At 48.7% G+C, this 17,280-nt stretch overlaps 1 protein-coding gene across 1 annotated transcript in view; it reads right to left on the bottom strand.

The window, feature by feature from the left end:
* Nucleotides 1-17,280, bottom strand: part of AOAH (acyloxyacyl hydrolase) — a gene marked incomplete at its 5' end in the record, with an annotated part of 93,789 nt that overhangs the window by 39,732 nt on the left and 36,777 nt on the right. The window contains 2 exon segments of the mRNA XM_036738693.1: nucleotides 12,479-12,573; nucleotides 15,072-15,120. Coding sequence (XP_036594588.1) covers nucleotides 12,479-12,573; nucleotides 15,072-15,120 — 144 coding nt within the window.

Genomic DNA, 17,280 nt, shown 5'->3' with positions numbered 1-17,280 from the left:
CCTCCCCCCCCTCCCCACCCATATAATCGAATTTAGATTATTTATACTGAAGTCTATGGTCTTCCCCCACGGTGATTTTACTTTCTCATTTTCTTAGGGAGGTGTCAAAAATTGTGACAAAGGAGAACAGCTCCATGATTTGTTTTTCTTTTTTTTTTCCTGCAAGGATGAGTATGTTCTCTCTCCTCTTTGGGCTTCCGTCCTTAGCAGAGAGAAGGCCAGTACCTTCCAGAGATTTCTATTGATTGGGGCTCTTGGTCGATCTCATTTAAAGCTGCCTGATGCCCACATATCTCAGGGCTGGGGAGCTGTTATCTTAGGGAAAAAAGATTTGAGAGTAGGTTAAATAAAAAAAGAAGCCCACTGTTATACTTCAAAGGAGATATTTGGAGGGGGGTGGGGGATAGGGGTGGCATGGGATTGGGGGCCGGCCTGAAGTGATCGGTTCGGAGCTCCCAGAATCATCGGTCAAACAACAAGAAACCCGTGTTCAACATTTTCTCTGTGCCGGGCTCAGTGCTGTGCTACGTGATACTACGGCGGCCCTGAGACAATGCCTGCCCTCAGGAGCTCCCAGTCCCACAGAGAGCCAATATGGACCTAAAGCAACATCTCGGGTTTCAGAGCCAGCCTCTCTGCCCCATTCCTTGTGCACAGGAGGACACTGGCCAGAGAGACGAGGGGACTGCGATGTGATCGCGCAGCTAGGATGTGTCTGGAGCCCGCCCCCTCTCCCTCCAGCTGCCTGTCTTCCTTTGTTGTTATCCTAGTTCGATCTCTCCAAGAGGATCAATGACGTCATGGGCTCGACTTGCGCGTGATTAGCTCTAAGTGAGGCAGAGCCGCTTCGCTTTAGCTCCTGCCCCAAGAGCTAGCTCTCAGGCTTCCTAACATCAGACGATGCCTGGGTGAGACAGCACCCGGCACCCCAGCATTGCTGGCCTGGCACAGAAACAGATGCCGCGTTTAACGTTCAATCCCGGCGCAGAGCTCCAAATTCTTACTCAAAGTGCCACGGCTCCCCTCACCAACTCCCATACCCCAATGATTACAGAATCCTAGAACATTACAGACCCGAGGGACTTTGGAGATTGGCTAGTCCCGGCTCTCCCTGGCCGGAATGCCTCCCTTTCCCACAAGCATGAGTCTCCTCAATGATATTATTGAGATACCCTCCAGCTCTTGCTTGAATACCTTTAATGACGGGGAGCTCGCTACCGAATGAAGAAGTCCATTGCTAGGCACCCCTAGTTGCTAGCAGATTCTTCATGAACCTTATTTTTTTTGGTTAAGGAGTTCTTTTTTGCTGTCTCACCCACTTCAGACCTCTAGAGCTGCACAGCACTAGTCAAACATGGGAAGATCGCTGCCATACGCAACAGCCAAGTCTGTTTTCTAAGCTAAAAAGAGCGTTTGGTTTCCTGGTCCTTTCCCAATCCTAGTTAGCCTGCTCTGGATCCCCTCTGGGCTGTCAATGTTGTTCTGAAAATGCCCCTCCCCCCACCAGGTCAACATGGTACTCCAGGCAGGGTTGGAGCTAGCCAAGCTGTACATTGGAGCCAAGTGGCCAGGCTATCTCTCTGCTGCCAGGATCAGAGACTGAGCATTGGAAGGGACCTAGATGAGAGAATGAGGCCCAGAAAGTTAAAGGGACTTGTCTAGGGTCACCTTGTACTCAGGTCTTTATAAGGCTGGTCCCAGCTCTCTGTCCAATGTACCACCTTAGGTCCTCTTGGCACGAACTGCTGTGTGACTACCCACTCCCTCCCTGTACTTGTTCTTTTTTTGATGTTTTTTAATCAAAGTCAAGAATTATACACTTTAATCTTATTAAATTTCATTCCTCATTCTATCCTGTCAAGATATTCTTAGATCCCGATTCTGTAATCAAATAGATTTTTTTGTGTGTGTGTCTCTTACAAATGCAATGAAATAAGTGTAACATCTTACTCTTGATCCAAGGGAGGAATAAAAATGTTAACCTCAGGGTGGTCAAGGATAGAGGCTGTGGCTCACCACTAGAGACTTCCTTTCAGGTGGATTATTTAATGAATACTTTTAAGTGAGCTCTTTGAGGGTAGGGACTTTTTGCCTCTCTTTTATCTCCAGTGCTCCCTGGCACACAGTAAGTGCTTAATAAATGCTTATTGACTGAGGGAGGTAACTATATCATTAGCCAGTTTACACTTTTTCATCTTGTCTTCAAGCGTATAATGAGAACTTTGTCACATTGTGGGATCACAAGATTAACAGTATAGGGCTGGAGAGGACTTCGTGAATAGTCTGAGCTCTCATTGTAGTGGTAAGGCTGAGGGTCCCACAAGCAGGGGGATCAACGAGGTTCACTTGGAGGGTCATGAAACACAATGAGCACAAATGTCAGCCCTTCTGGGATGATGCTGGGGCTGGATGCCGAGCTCTGCCCTCTGTGGTCTTGAGAATCTTCCTTCTTCATCTTTTTGGGAAATTAGGATGGTGCTTGGCCGCCCCCAGGCTTCTGGATCTTCTGCTCAGCACAGTTCCTCAGAATCACCAGCCATGGATTGGCACCTGCATCTGCAAGCAGCATCTGGAATGTCATTTTTTAGGTTGGGAAACTTGAATTAATTCAGAGCATCACAATGGTCTCTTACCATTGCCTTGTTTACCTGGGGTCTCATTTGAATGATGTAGAGATCATTCTCTTTCACAGAGAAGGCACGAGCGCAATGGTCATTGAGACATTTTCCTTTCTCTGTACCACGTGTTAATGTTCCTCCTGGCTATCTATAAAGCCAATCAGCAAGTGAATGTATTAATGTTCCTCCTGGCTGTCTGTAAAGCCAATCAGCAAGTGAATGTATTAATGTTCCTCCTGGCTGTCTGTAAAACCAATCAGTAAGTGAAAGATCTTTCTCCCCATTGAATAGGCCTCAGCTGGGGCCAACAAAGGGAGGCCTGATTAGAGAAAGGCCTACACTCATTCACTAACAAGCTATGAGGCCCCAGGCTAGTTAGCAAACTAGTTTGCTAGTTTTCGAGAGGCGTGAAGCCCTCAGGGCCCTAAGGGGAGTTGCTAAGACCAGATCCAATGGTCTGTGTGCTGAGTTCTAGTCAATCAGAAGACAGCTAGGACTGTATAAAAAGAGAAGAACAGAAAAAAGTCCTTCCCTGATTACCATTACACTGTCCCGTTGGCTAGGGCTAAGAGTCTTCTCTGGCATAGGCATCTGCCTTCCTCGCCAGGGGGTGAGACATGAGCATCTTTGGGAAGTGGTAGACAGTTAACAAAATACCATTAGTCCCGGGAGTAGATTTATCCCTTCCACATTGTTTCTGTGCCTAGAAGAGCTTAAGAAACTTGCTTTGTTGTCTTGGAAGATTTTTGTTAGTTATTGTCCTAGATATATGTAGACATACCCATTCTGAGATATTCCACATCTTCCTGACATTATTCTTAAAGGTTTTTTGCCTTCTTGTATTATATGCTCTTGTTTGCACCTTTTCCACACGTTCTTTTAAAATCTGAGCTCATCAGAGAGCTCCTTATGCATCCACATTAGCCCTTTTAGACGCTTCATTGTTTCCTGCTAAACACCAAGGATTTAGAGCTTGTTAGGAACTTGAGGATCATGTTTTCTAGCCTCTTCATTTTATAGAGAAGAAAACTGAAGTCTAGTGATGCTGAAGGACTTGTTTAAAGACACACACCTAGTAAGTGGTAGCCAGGATTTGAACTCTGCTCTTGACTCCCAATTTAATACTTTCCCACTATACCATCCTGTCTCTTCCTTGGCAGCATCATTCTTATTATTTTTGAATGTTCTTTGACCATGTAGAGCTAGCTCCCTCAGATGATGGGATCAAGCCTATTTTTGCCTGAATATTTTGAATTTGCTTTCCTTAGATCTTGCTTCCACATCTGACTACATCCAGCATTCTCCTCCTTGGCCATCATGAATTCTAAGGTGAAATGTCTGTTGTTTCTCAAGACTTCTGATGCTTCCATTTAATGGACCAGTTCCTCATTGGTGATGACCATTAGGCTCAGAGTAGCAATTGCTTTTGCTACTGCCTTTAGTTTCTGAGAGATAAGATTGTAAGAAAGACACTCCAAGAATTTGTCACATCCTCTCTACTCTATTTTGTATTTTATTAGGCTCAACAGAGCTTTATTGAGTTTTATGTGCCAGGCCCTGTGCTCAGTGCTAGGCATACCAAATCAGAAATGAACCCATCCCTGCCTTCACTGGACTCACATTCTACCACATGTGTTTCTCCTAAACAGTCCATGTGGTTGTATTGCCAGCCCCATGTTAAAGGATGAGGACCTGGCAGCCAAGAAAATCAAGTCAGATCTCAAACGAAGAAAAGGACCAAGTCTGCAATAGCTGCCCCTTGAATTTTCACAGCAAATGAGGGGCTGCAGACATCTCTGGATTCATGCTGTCCTGCCCTTTGGAATTCTCCAAGAAATCTTGTCGGGAGCAACACCATATGGACTGAGTAATTCCAAATGCCTTTCACAATTTTGCAGCTTAAAATAATTTTCTCTTTTATTTACTCATAAACGCTGTTGCTTGGCTTTCTCAGAAAAGTAATGTGGGGCAATTGAGAGGTCACCTTTTTCTTCAGAAGAAATGCAAAGCCTAGCCAGAATGTTCTCTCCACTGTTGGCAGGTAGAAGACCCAAGGGCTCACCTTCAGCATGTGGGACAAGGGCACTGAATGCATCAGGACTCAGCCCACCAGCTGTCAGGTCTGAATTCACAAAGAGGGAAAGCAGCAGAAAGAGCCAACTGTCCCCGGCAACTTGGTCACTCTCTGCAGGAAAGACGTACCATGGCAAATGCAAGTCCTTTTCCGATGGAAGAAATGAGCACTGACTTGACTGGCCATCTTCTTTCCCAATGCAGCATCTTCATCTTCCAGGCCACAGGATCCAGGAGACAAAAAGAAGGACTTGGATTGGTTTTGCTAAAGAGAGTGTTGAAGACCAAAGGAATCTAGCTTTTTTAAATGGCCCAAACATGGATCTGAAGTTGGATTACCAAGCCCGGTGGGCCATTTTTTATGGACTCTGAATCTTTTTCCCCCACTCCATCCTTCCTGTTAGGTCCATGGACCTTCTAGGCATCTGCCGATTCTCCCAGGGAGGCTGGAAGCTGGGCTGTGGAGATGGTGTAATAGTAGGAGGCATTCTGTTGCAATGGAAAGAATACTGAACATGGGGCCATGATACCTGAGTTTGAATCTTGGCTCTGCCACACACAACCTGTGTGACTTTGGGCAAACACTTAGCCAGCCTGGGTCTCAGTTTCCTCTTCTGTCACATGAGGGGGTTGGGCTACACAATGATTAAGGTCCCCTCAGATCTCACTCCATGATTCTGTGCACAATACCGTGTTTAATAAACTGAATCAGACAAAAGCTTCATCTATCACATTATACAATGTGTGACCTGGAAAGACCAGCACCTCCTTGGTCCTGGGTAAATGCGTCTTTGTTTTCTCCTGACAAGCTGAAGGATTCCTCGGGCCCTGGACTCAGAGCGAGGAGGGCGTAGGCTGCCTCCCAGACAACGAGCAGATGAGGGTGCAGGGGGGCTGGCAGCCTGTGGCCCCATGATGGGCACTTGGAAGATCAGATTTGTCTGGCTCAGCTGCCCTGGCTCTGCCAACACGCCTGGAGATGCTGCTTCGATGAAGAGGCAGCTAAAATATTCTAGAAATCACTCATGAACAGATGGGGGCCGTGGCAGGAGGGCACCATCTCCTGCCAGGCTGGAGAACTTGGCTGTCTGCTTTTTTCTTCTCCTTTTTTTCTTTTCAAGGGAAAATTAGTCAAGCAGAGACGGCCTTTTTCAAAGACAAAGATCCTGATTTACATTCACAGGTCTGCTCATGTCCCCTGCCGTGGCCCCCAAACGTCACTTTGGGTATCTGGAGGCCAATGTGCTTGTTTTGTCTGCCTGATTTCTCCAGAACTGCACAGTGGACAGAACACTGGGCCTGGAGTCAGGAAGACTCATAATCCTGACTTCAAATCTGACCTCAGACACTTACTAGCTGTGTGACCCTGGGCAGGTCACTTCACCCTGTTTGCCTCCGTTTCCTCATCTGTAAAAGGAGCTGGAGAAGGAAATGGCGAACCACTCCAGTATCTTTCCCTAAAAAACCCCAAATGAGAGTCCTTTTCTGATGGAAGAAATGAGCATCGTCTTGGCTGGAGATTTAGACTCCGACTGAAATGTCTGACCACTAACGATGAAAGGCTACCGTAGGAGAGGTCGGGTCTCCAGCCTCCCTTGTGCCCTGGATACCTGTGTTCTTGCCAGAGGTGGGAAAGCAATGTCTGGAGAAGCCTGGGAGCCCGTTTTCGCCCTCTTCTGATGGAGCTACAAATCCACTGGAAATCCCCTCTGGGCCGTATTGGTTAATGAGGGGATGGCCCCAGACCTAGGAGGGTGGCGGGATTTGTTAGAAGCGCTGTGAGAGAAAGAACCACGTGGGTCCCTAGAGTCTCTCGGGTGTGCAGGGGAGGGACGGGCTTGGACGGCGCCGGCGTAAAGACAGCCGGAGTCGAACAGCATTTTTGCCTTGACCTTGAATCCTCAGACACCTCAACAAGTCAAGGATTCTTGATGGCTTCCGGCGGCCACCCCAGGTGTGAGAACCCCCGCCAGCTAAAACGTAGTTCTAAAGCCTTCTCTGAGCCTCGGAGAGCTACGTAATGGCCGAGGGAGTGTCTGAAGCCAGGCAGAAGCCCCATTTTCTTGACGCTAAGATCAGCTCTATAACTACTAGGCTACTCTGCCTCTCCAAGGTTGCCCAGTGTGCCTTGGTCTCTACAGACAACAAAATGACCTCCTTGGTACAAGAGGCAAAGGGGAAAAGTGCTGTTTCCTCTCTCCGAGGAAGAGGCCGCCCACTCACCAAGCCATCACGTCCCATTCTTCCCCTTTGCACCCTCCAGCTGAACTCTCCCTCTTCATACTCCTATTCTTCCTACAGGACACTTCATCTCCAGCCTCCGTGCCTTTGAATTAGCCACACTCCATGACAGGAATGCCCTCTGTTTTCACCTCTATCTCTTGAGGCTCAGCTTAGGTACAGGAGGCCTTTCCTGATTCTTCAGTTGTCCGTACCATCTCCCTCCTCAGGTAACTGTACTTATTTACCTATCAGCCCCCAGCAGAATGGAAGCTCCCTGGGGCAGTGCCTGGTTTTTTTTTTTTTTGTTTGTTTTTGTTTTTTTTAGCATGGGCCCTCCAGGGCTTAGCACAGTGCCCCACACTTAGTCTGTTCTTAATAACTCTTGTCTAAATGGAATTAAACGGAATTAGATGGAACTATTTTAAATGGGTCATAGGCCCCAGAGGGCCCAGATTGCCTTGGGCTGGGGTTCTCTCTGGGTTTGCAAACAGGAAAATCTGGCAGCCTGACTAGAAGAGCCTCCTCTCCTACCCCATTTGTTTTTCTCGACGGCTGTTGCTGCTCTGGCCTTGACACTCTCACTCAGGCACTTGGGAGCAAATGCCATTTGAAAGCCACATTCTCAACAGGAGGGGGCTCAGCAGCCCTGAAGCCTGTCCAGAGCTTTGCATTTTCACCTCAGAAAGTTGCTAATCCCCAATTCATAGAAAAAACCTAGATGCCGGAGGGGACATCCTGCCCAAGGCCTCCTGCGTAAACCTGCCAACTGGTCGAGTTAGGAGAGGAGCACCAGAGAGGATTGGGTCTCAGAGACAGGGCCTGTCTCTGACTCCTGGTAGGAGCCTGCATCCTCCCTCTGGGTTCCCAGCTCCCAGAGGAGTTACTGAATATGTAGTCCGTGTCCCAGAGTCATTCTGACAGCCCCTTGACTCCTAGAGTACCAGGGCAACATTGCAGGATCTGGAGGGCTCCTTAGAGCCTAGCAAGCCCAACCTGGTCCTCCCTTTACAGATGAGTGAAGTGAGGCACAGAGAGGTGAAGATTGCCCAGCACCACATGGCCAGCAAGGATCTGAGGCAGGGGCTCTGTTTCCAGAGTGGCTGGCTTGGATCCGTCGGTTGGGCTGTCCCCAGCACTTCTCTGGGGCTCCCCACATTTCCCTAGTTGTGTGAGACCAAGGCAGAGCTCGGCCAGAGCTACCTCAGAGAAGGAAGTTCCCTCAGAGGCACCCCCGTCCGACCCACACCCCAATAAGATCCCCTTCTACACCATCTGGTTTCTGCCTGAGACGTCCTGCGAGTTCTCAGCTGCTCCTTACCTCCTGAGAGTGGCAGTCATCCACTTTGGCACAGCCAGGAGTGTTTGGAAGTGTTTTCTGACCCCAGGCCCAAATGTGCCAATTTGCAAATTCTACCCATCCTGCCCTAAGGGACCCAACAGCTCACAGAATCTCTGAGTGAAACATCTTGGCAGCCCAAGAAGACTCCCCTCTACAGCACAGGCCCATAGTGGCCACAGCGTTTGGTCAGTCCTGGTCTTGGAGATGTGTTGAATCCCTCCTCCCATAACCTGCAGGGAAGAAGGGAGAGGAGCCTCGGGGGAAACAGGCAAAAATGGGACTCAGAGACCCTTCAAAAATCACGCCCATCTGGCCAGCACATTGGGGCAGTTCTGTCGACCCTTTTGTGTGGCAGTGTGGGTGCAATTATCCAGGATGCTGCAAGTATGGAAAACTGCTCATGAATCCTCTGAGACCTGCCCCAATAAAAACACCTGCTAGTTCAAAATGACCCACCAGCCAGCGTCAGAGAGACAATCCCTGCTCAAGCAGAGAACTCCAGGAAGCCAGCTTCTAATCTTTCCATTCTCCTGGAGAGAGAGACGTGTAAAATACAAAGACAGCATTCACAACCTCAGGGCTCCCGCTGCCCCATTGCTTCAGCTTGATGACTCAGAATTGATGCAAAGACCTTCCCTGACTTCAGCCCATCACCTCGCCAGTCTGGGGTCTCTCTAGGCATGAGCAGGGCTGGTGCCCTAGAGCTTATGTCGGATGGAAAGAGGTTGTGGCAGCGAAGCGCACATATGCCCATTATCAAGTTTTTTCAAGGACCACGAGACAAATCTGTTAGGCCTAGGCTTCTCCATGAGCTGGAGCCTGGATTAAAGAAAGATAAAGATTCTCAACGAATGACTCAAAACAGATCAGTGATGATCACAAAGACTGCTCTCACTGCCACGGTCAATGAGGTCACTGCTCTGGTCAATGTCACTGCCATGGTCAGCATTACTGCTACTTGACTAATTAGGGGAGACTTTCATTGAGTTTGACCCCTAAGAGAGAGATAATCATTATACATGACATTTACATAACCCTTTCAAGTTTGCAAAGCACTTTAGCATTCAATTAATCAACAAACATTTCTTAAGCATCCTCTCTTTGCCAGGCCCTGAAAGAGGTGCTGAGGGTGCAGTGACCCAAAGCTACCAAACCCTGAAAAGGGCTGACATTCATTCTCTCAATTTATCCTTTTTTAAAAAAAATTAAAATTTTTTTTCAATGAATGAAAACCCACTTCCTCTCCTCCCTATGTCTCCACCACCCCTGAAGAAAGGAAAACAAAAAGCCGGGCACCAACGCAAATACTAAAGAAAAACAACCACTTTAAAGCCACGTTTCCCTCTGTGCCCTCAGCCTCACACCTCACACCCCGCACCCCGCACCCCGCACCGCGCGCCCCGCGTCAGCCATCCCGCTGTCAGGGGAGGGGCTGCGCGTTGTTATCGGAGTCGCCAGGGACTGGGCAGTCACGGCGCTGACAGATGTTGCCGAGTCCTTCAAAGTAGTTTGTCTTTACGATATCCTTGTTATTGTACAAATTGTTCGCTCGACTCTGCTCACTTTATCCCGTACCGCTTCATACGCGGCTCCCCAGGTTTCTCTGAAAATACGTCTTCCATCATTTCTTATGACAACGTCGTGTTCTATCGCCTTCGCGCTCTAGAACTGGTTCAGCCAGTCCCCAATCGATGGATGCCCTACTGTTTGCAAGTCTCTGCCTGTGACGAAGAGTCGCTATAAATATTTTTGTACATATGACTCCTTTTCTCATTTAATCTTTCAGCAGCTGTGTGGGGCAGGTGCTATGATTATCACCACTTTATATTCTAGGAAAGCTCTGTGAGCTTCAGCGGCTTCTCTGTGGCCACAACAGCCAGAAAGTGTCAGAGAAGGGATTTGAACCCAGGTCTTCGGATCATAGATTCAGAGGTAGAAGGTTCTGAGGGGCCAGTTCAGCTCCCTCATTTTATAGTTACAGAAATGGAGGCACAGAGAGACTGTGACTTGGGTCTCTGAGGTTGGATTTGAATCCAGATCTTGGTGACTCCAAGTCTAGGGCCTTATCTGTTTTCTTTGCCGCATGCAGTTGCCAGCGTTCTTGGTTCCTGCCATTCCTAGGCAGCCCTTCCATCCGTCAGCTGTTCAGAGGTGGGGCCAGGGGTAATGAATGCTACTTCAATAACTGCTAATGTTGAATATTTCCATCAGGGCCTGGCACAGTCAGCAGGACCTGGCCAGCACCTGTCCTCCAGAGAGGGTCACTGCTGTGCGTCAGAGCCGGGCAGTGCCCGCTCTAGCCCCTGGATCTCCCTGGAAGGCCAGGGAAGCTGGGCTTGGGATAAGAAAAGGAGAAGATGGCCAAAGGGTGCTTTGTCTGTTTCCTGGAATAAGCATCAATGAATGGACTCCCCAGGTGGGAAGGCTTCTATGTGGAGATGACCTTGGAGCCCTGGATTTGGGCACTCGTGAGCTATGAACACAGGCTCTGTCCCATGACAGCCCGTGGAGGAGAAGACCCGCAGGCCGGATCGGGGTTCCATTGATAAACAGTAGCATTTGGGTGGCTCAAGCATTCATTGCATCTCTGCAGTTTGTTACTGATTCTGGTCTCTGGTTTAGTTTGGGTCCCCGCTCTGAAGTCAGCTCCCAGAGGCCCCAGTCCATCCACTAGAGGCCTCACTGAATCGCAGATCCAGCCATCGTTCTGTGGTTACCATGGAGGCAGAGGCCATCAGACAAAGACTAGCCGATCCCTCCTGTTGTAGAGAGAATTCTCATTCAGCTGCAGTCCTTTCCAGCTCTGACTAAAAAGCACGGCAGATTGAGGGATGGAGAAGAGAAGGCTCAGGGGGACAGGAGAGACGTCTTCAGGCATTTGAAAAGCTGCATCGTGGGGATCTGGACTTGTCTGGGAGAGAGGCAGCAGGGAAGGTGAAGGGTCCTGAGTCCTTGACACGGGAGCCTTGTTAGAAGGCACTGAGAAGGCTTACCCTGGGAGAAACAAGTCTCTGAAGGGCTGTTGTAGGGGAAGCCATGGGAGCTAGCAGCAGAGGCTCACTGACCTCCTCAGGAGGGCTGTCCCAGAGTGGGAAGATGGCATGCAGAGGTGTCCAGCCCTGCCTCCTCGGAGCTCTTCAAGCCGGGCCTGGATGGTCGCTTGGTAGGGAGCCAGGACGCTGGGCTTGCTGGGCTTGGGGGTCACCCCCCAAGAGAGAGGGCTCACTCCTGAGCTGGCTGGAGCTGAGAAAGTCAAGGGTGTGATGGCTAGCAGGCTAGGGGCGGACTCGCTCTGCTGAATTTTCCTTGACTCTCTTTCTGCATTAACAAGTTTGCTTTGGTTCACAAAGAGGATTCGGGGCAAGATGAGGTCCGCCTGACAGACAGCAGAATTTTTGCAGGGGGATGTTAAAAGGTCTCAAGGCCCTCATACATGGAGTCAATCCTTTTCTTGAGGATGGGTCAGAGGATGGGAATGTGGTTTGTACAGTGGGGGAAGGTGGGGATGGCATGTGATCTGCCCTACTGAGGGAGGCCCTACACCACCAAGGTCATGGACTCATTGGGAATTGAATGATCCCTATCAGCAATAACCATGACGATAAGATTGCCCACTTCTTTAGCGCTTTCTAATTTACAGCAGCTAGTGTGCGCCATAGTGCACAGAGCGCTGGGTTTGGAGTCAGGAAGACTCATTCATCTTCCTGAGTTCAAATCCAGCTTCAGACCTTTATCAGCTGTGTGACCCTGGGCAAGTCACTTCACCTTGTGTGCCTCAGTTTTACCATTTGTTAAATGAGCTGGAGAAGGAAATGGCAAAATGCTTCAGGATCTCTGCCAGGAAAACCCCAAATGGGGTCACGGAGAGTTGGACACAACTGAAAAATGGCAAAACTCTTGGCAGACAATGTAAATATTCTGTTTTCCAGATGAGGAAACCGAGGAGTGACTTGCCTGCTCCTAGGGCCTAAGGGTGGGAAGGGCCTGCCCCTGGGTCTCCGGTCCAGGCCAGTGCTTAGACCCTAGGAGGGACTGGGTCTCCCCTCTTTTTGTATCCTCACCATTTAGCAGAGCCCCTGGCACATAGTGGGCTCTGAATAAATGTTTATTGATTGATGGGCAGGGAGGGGCAGCAGGAAGAGGATTTCTCCAGGCCCCGGGCTCCAAGGGTGTGCAGAGGAGGAGACAGGCAGCCTAAGGGCTAGCCACCTCCCGTGGTACTTACCACAGACATGTGTGCTGCTATCAGCCACTCTGGGGGTATGTGAAAATGGGCTGCAGCGGAGTCCCCCAGCACAATGAGGCCCTTGGCTTCTGAACCTAGGAAGGACAATTCATGAGTGTCATCTCTGTGCTCTGGGTACACGGGGGCTCCACGCTGGGCAGCAAGAAGGCTCCCCAGTATGCCCAGGGCACAGTGGAGTTCATGGATCCTTTCTGCAGCTGGGAGAGATTTATGATCGAGAACCCTAAAGGAGATTTTTCTGCCCATCAAAACACCACTCCAAACATAGATATGTATGGCCTGGGAGTAGGGTGGTACAGTAGAATCCAGGTCAGAGGATCTGGGTTCGAATTCCAGCTCTGATCCTATTGGTGTGACCTTGGACAAATCACTTAATTTCCCTCGGCTTCATTTTCTTCCTCTGTAAAATAAGAGACTTGAACTAGGTAGCCTCTGAAGCCCTTCCAGCTCTGGGGCTGTGATCCAATCCTCCAGGTGTGTCTTGGGCCCTCACCAACAAATAGCCACCCATCATCATGATTGAGGAAGGCTCTCTCACCTCCCAGTGGCTGTCCATGATTGGAGGCCCTTAGAATCATCTCCCCTAGTCCTGCCTCCTTCCTTCCTACAGGTGGAAACTGAGTCACCTGAACCTAGAATTCTGTCCCACTGCTAAGGCTGAAAATTCACCATTTGAGAAAGAAAGGGCCGCTTTCTGAGAGGGCCGACCTCCAGCCTCCATACTCTCCTGAGGCATCTTCTACATTGTGGGCACAGTGATCCATGCAAAGACCTGAACTATGCAAGTGAAATCTTCCTGTTCTAGCTTCTGGCTGAGGGAGGGAGATGTGGAGGCCATTAAGAGACTTCCTCGGTGCTCTTTGACTAGTGCTCTTTTTAAAATTTAATTCGATTTAATTTGTCAATTAGCAAGCATTTTATTTTCTTTTGTTCCTATTAACCTTGAGACCTGGTCCTGTCCTGGGGAGGACACTAGATGGCTGATAGGCCAGGAGGCCTGGCATCCTGTCTCTGATCTAACTTTGTGTGACCTTGGAGAGGCAGACACCCCATGGGCTGTCTCTGTCTGGGGACAAGGAAGGATGTGCCCAGGAAATGTATTTCTACATACCAAGCTAGGGCACAACCTCACTGTAGGCCACATCCTTGCCAGCTGAAATCTCATCCCTCTGAGGAACTTGGGCATAGATGTGGCCGAAGTTCTGTCCTGCTCTTTCTTCTTTTTCTCTGCACCTTCTCTCTGACCTCTTCAGTTACCACAGACTCACTTCTCTTCTCGAAGATTGCCTACAATTCCCAGATTTCCAGCCCCGTGCCTAGCCTGGGCTCCTGGCCCACATCACCAACTGCCTGCTTGATACTGCCACCTGGATGCTCCCAAGGCGGAGCTCATTGTCCTCAATACCTCCTCCTTCTCGTGACCTTCTCCTTATTTCTGCCAAGGTCATCCTCCATTCTTTTCTCTCCCCCTCTCCCCAAGCCAATTTGGCACTACTTCTTGTCAACTCCCCTTAATAGAGTCTCTCAGCCCCATGGTCTGTTCAGACAAGAGCTGCCCTATTTCAGGGCCTCCTCACCTCTAGTCCAGATGACTCCTGGAGCCTTCTACTCCCCTGCCTCCAGGCTCTCCCTCTCCCCTCCACCCTGTACCCAGGCACCAAAGCTGTCTTCCTCAAGCACGGTTCTGGTCATGGTGCTCTGGGCTTGCTAAGCCTCTTTGATCCCTTCTCACCTCTAGAATAAAGCACCAGCTTTTCTGTCTGGCACTGCGAAGCCTTGTGGGTCAGACTCCAGAAGGTCTTCCCAGAGTAACTGCGGATGACGACCATCCACTACCCCACTGCCCACCATTCTGCACTTGAGGTGAAATGGCTTCTTGGTTACTCCCTCTAGATGACTCTGACTAGGCACAGGCTGTCTGTCTCCCAAGCCAGGAATCCTCTCCGTCCTCCACTGGTCCTCTTGGAATCCCTAACTCCCTTTGAGGCTCAGTTTAAGCATCCTCTCCTTTCCTGAGCCTCACAATTGTTATCCCCTACCCCTTCACCTTGGATTTACTTTGTGCAGCGCCCCATTGGGGCTGCATTACAGAGGGGCCCTTTCTCTCACTTCAGAGCAGACACAGACATCCTCAGTTTTCTACCGACCACAATGACACTTTAATTGGCTGCTGAATATACTTGTCTGTGGATATACTTAAAGGAAATCCCTACCCCCTCATGTTCCTCCTCCTCCAGGCTTCAAGGTCCCCAGCATGTCTTCCCTGAAAGTTTTCCTAAAGTGGGTTTGGCTTCATCCATTCTCCCTCTGGAAGCTGGATGTGCCCAAAGGGACTTGATGGAATAGCTCCTCCGTCTCCCACTCTTGCCACTCCCTCATCTTTCATATAAGTGGGGGCCACTGATCTTCACCAATAAGGAGAGAGTCCCATACCAATGGACTTTTGGACTGAGGTTACACTTAAAAGTCCATTTTATCTTTGCACTAACTGCCTGGCTGTGGGCTAGCTGGCTTGGTTTAGTTCAGAATGTACAGGATAGCTTAGGACAAGTTATTAGAGAGAAAGATGTACCTTCACAGAATTTCTTCTCATATGGGATGCCATCTTTTGGATCTATACCCTGCCAAGGAAGAAATCAAGAGATCAGCAGACATTTGTAAAGTGATGAAACAAAATAAATGCCTTTCAAATGCAGGCAGATTAATAAGTATGAAATAGCCAATTAATGTAGAATAGTATCCTACCGTGACACATTCGTATCCACGTTCAGATACGGGTCAGATCAGCTCTGACTGCATAGACTTGACATAACAGCTAGCATATAAAATAATCTTGTCCATTGTTATCAGTGTTAGGGTAGGGACTGAGTCAATCAACAAAATAACCCCATCCCACTGAAAGCAGCTGCTGAAACAGTTACCTCAAACATATCCTTAGAGGTCATCAATTAGAATTGTGAACTAGGTGTGAACATGTCCAAGGCATCTCTATGGAATGAGTCATTCATTCATGCATTCATTCGAAGTCTTTATATAGAAAAAATACTTGATAAATTTAGAAATCCTTGAAACCCATTGGATGAAGCAGAGGCATGTGGCACAGGAAGTGTATTTTGATTGGGTGAGACTCAGCCACACCCTTTGGGCTTTGAATAAAATAATTCAGAAGCTCAGCATTTGAGGAGGACCCTGGGTAGGGGAGGGAGAGAAGAACTGTTCCCACCAGCCCCTAAAAAGGAATGACTTTGGGTGGATGGGGGGAGGGCGGTGAGAGACAGCAAGCAAGCCCTCACATCTCAACCTCCTCCCCTTCCCCAACTCTTGGCCATAGATAACTTTGTGAGTAAATATTCAGTCTCCAAAGCTAATGAAGTCTGGTTAACTAATTCACATCAGCAGACGATCATGGGGTGGGGTCGGGGAAGCACATGAGGGGGCTCATGAGCTATAGAATTAGAAAATAACCCCTAATCCTTCAAGGTTGAGTTTAGAGTGGCAGGGAGTAGGGAGGGGTCCACACCCACTCCTGTTTTTAATGCTAGATTCAGCCTGCCATTTCAGGTGGGGGTTGGGAGCTTAGCTCCAGAGAAGGTGCTACATGAGCATTAGAAAGAAAGTTTCCAGTGAGGGAAGTAAAGGAAAAGTATCTAAAGAATCAGTGTGGCTGCCAAAGGAGCTCTTTGTCAAGTTTAACTATCCAGAGAGTTCACACAAAAGTATAGACAGAGGCACATAAGAAATGAACAGCACAAAAGTCTGCATTGACCCTGGACCAGTATTTTCAGGGAGACTAGAGGCCAGAATGAGCATCGGCTAGTGAACAATCTAGCCCAAGTAACTGCTCATTTCCTACCTGTGCCTTTGAGGTGGGATTGCTGTGTAGACAGAGTGGTGAGCTGACTGCAGATGACAGAAAAAGAATGACTGATATTTTATTTTTTTCCTTCCTTCTTCACCAAGGAGAACAATTTTCCTATTTGAAAAGGCTGTGGGGTGGGGGTGCCTCCTGTTATAAAAGGAAATCGAAACCCAGGATAGGAGAGCATTTTATAAGAAATTCTCCATTGTCCAGGCCCAGAGGAATTGCGCCCAAGGATACCACAAGTAGCCAGAAGGGTGATTGTGCCAGATACGTTAGCCATTTGTGAGAAAGCATGAAGGATGACCAGAGCACCAGGAGGCTGGAGGTAGAAAAATGTCCTGATTGGGAAGGTGGATTTCCTGAATTGCTGCCCGGTGAGGTTGGTGTTGGTCTTCAGCTAAGCTTTAGAATGTAATGGTCAGCAGGTCTCCCAGGTGAATGGAAGCTCCTTGACGGCAGGAACTGACTGTTTCACTTCTGCCTTTTTATCCCAATTGCTTGGCAGGCTTATCATATGTAATTAATAATTATTGGTTGAATTGAAATTACTTAGAAAAGAAAGCTCTCTCAGGCTCAGGACTGGAAGGAAGCTTAGGTTCTCTCATTTCACAGATGAGAAAACTAAGACCTGGAGAAGATAAATGACTTGTCCGTGATTACACAGTATCTGAAGGGCAGGGTTGAGGTTTAAACCCAAGAAAGCCAGGGTCTTCCCTATCGACTACACTGCCTCTTCTCAGGTGACCCCTGGGAGCTGGCATGAGTTAAGAATAAATCGAATGTAGTTCTGAGTGACTTCCTTGTTGGGCAGGTGTGTTGGTCGGTAGATCAGACAGATGCTGTCATTACAAGGGATTGTGACTTTAGCAAGACATTTGACACATCTTATGATTAAGGCCAACCGTTGAGGCAATCATCT

The sequence above is a fragment of the Trichosurus vulpecula genome, chromosome 9 (assembly GCF_011100635.1).
Source record: "Trichosurus vulpecula isolate mTriVul1 chromosome 9, mTriVul1.pri, whole genome shotgun sequence".
Lineage (NCBI taxonomy): Eukaryota > Metazoa > Chordata > Mammalia > Diprotodontia > Phalangeridae > Trichosurus > Trichosurus vulpecula.
Note: the sequence above shows the minus strand (reverse complement) of the source record. Positions and strands in the feature narration are given on the sequence as shown.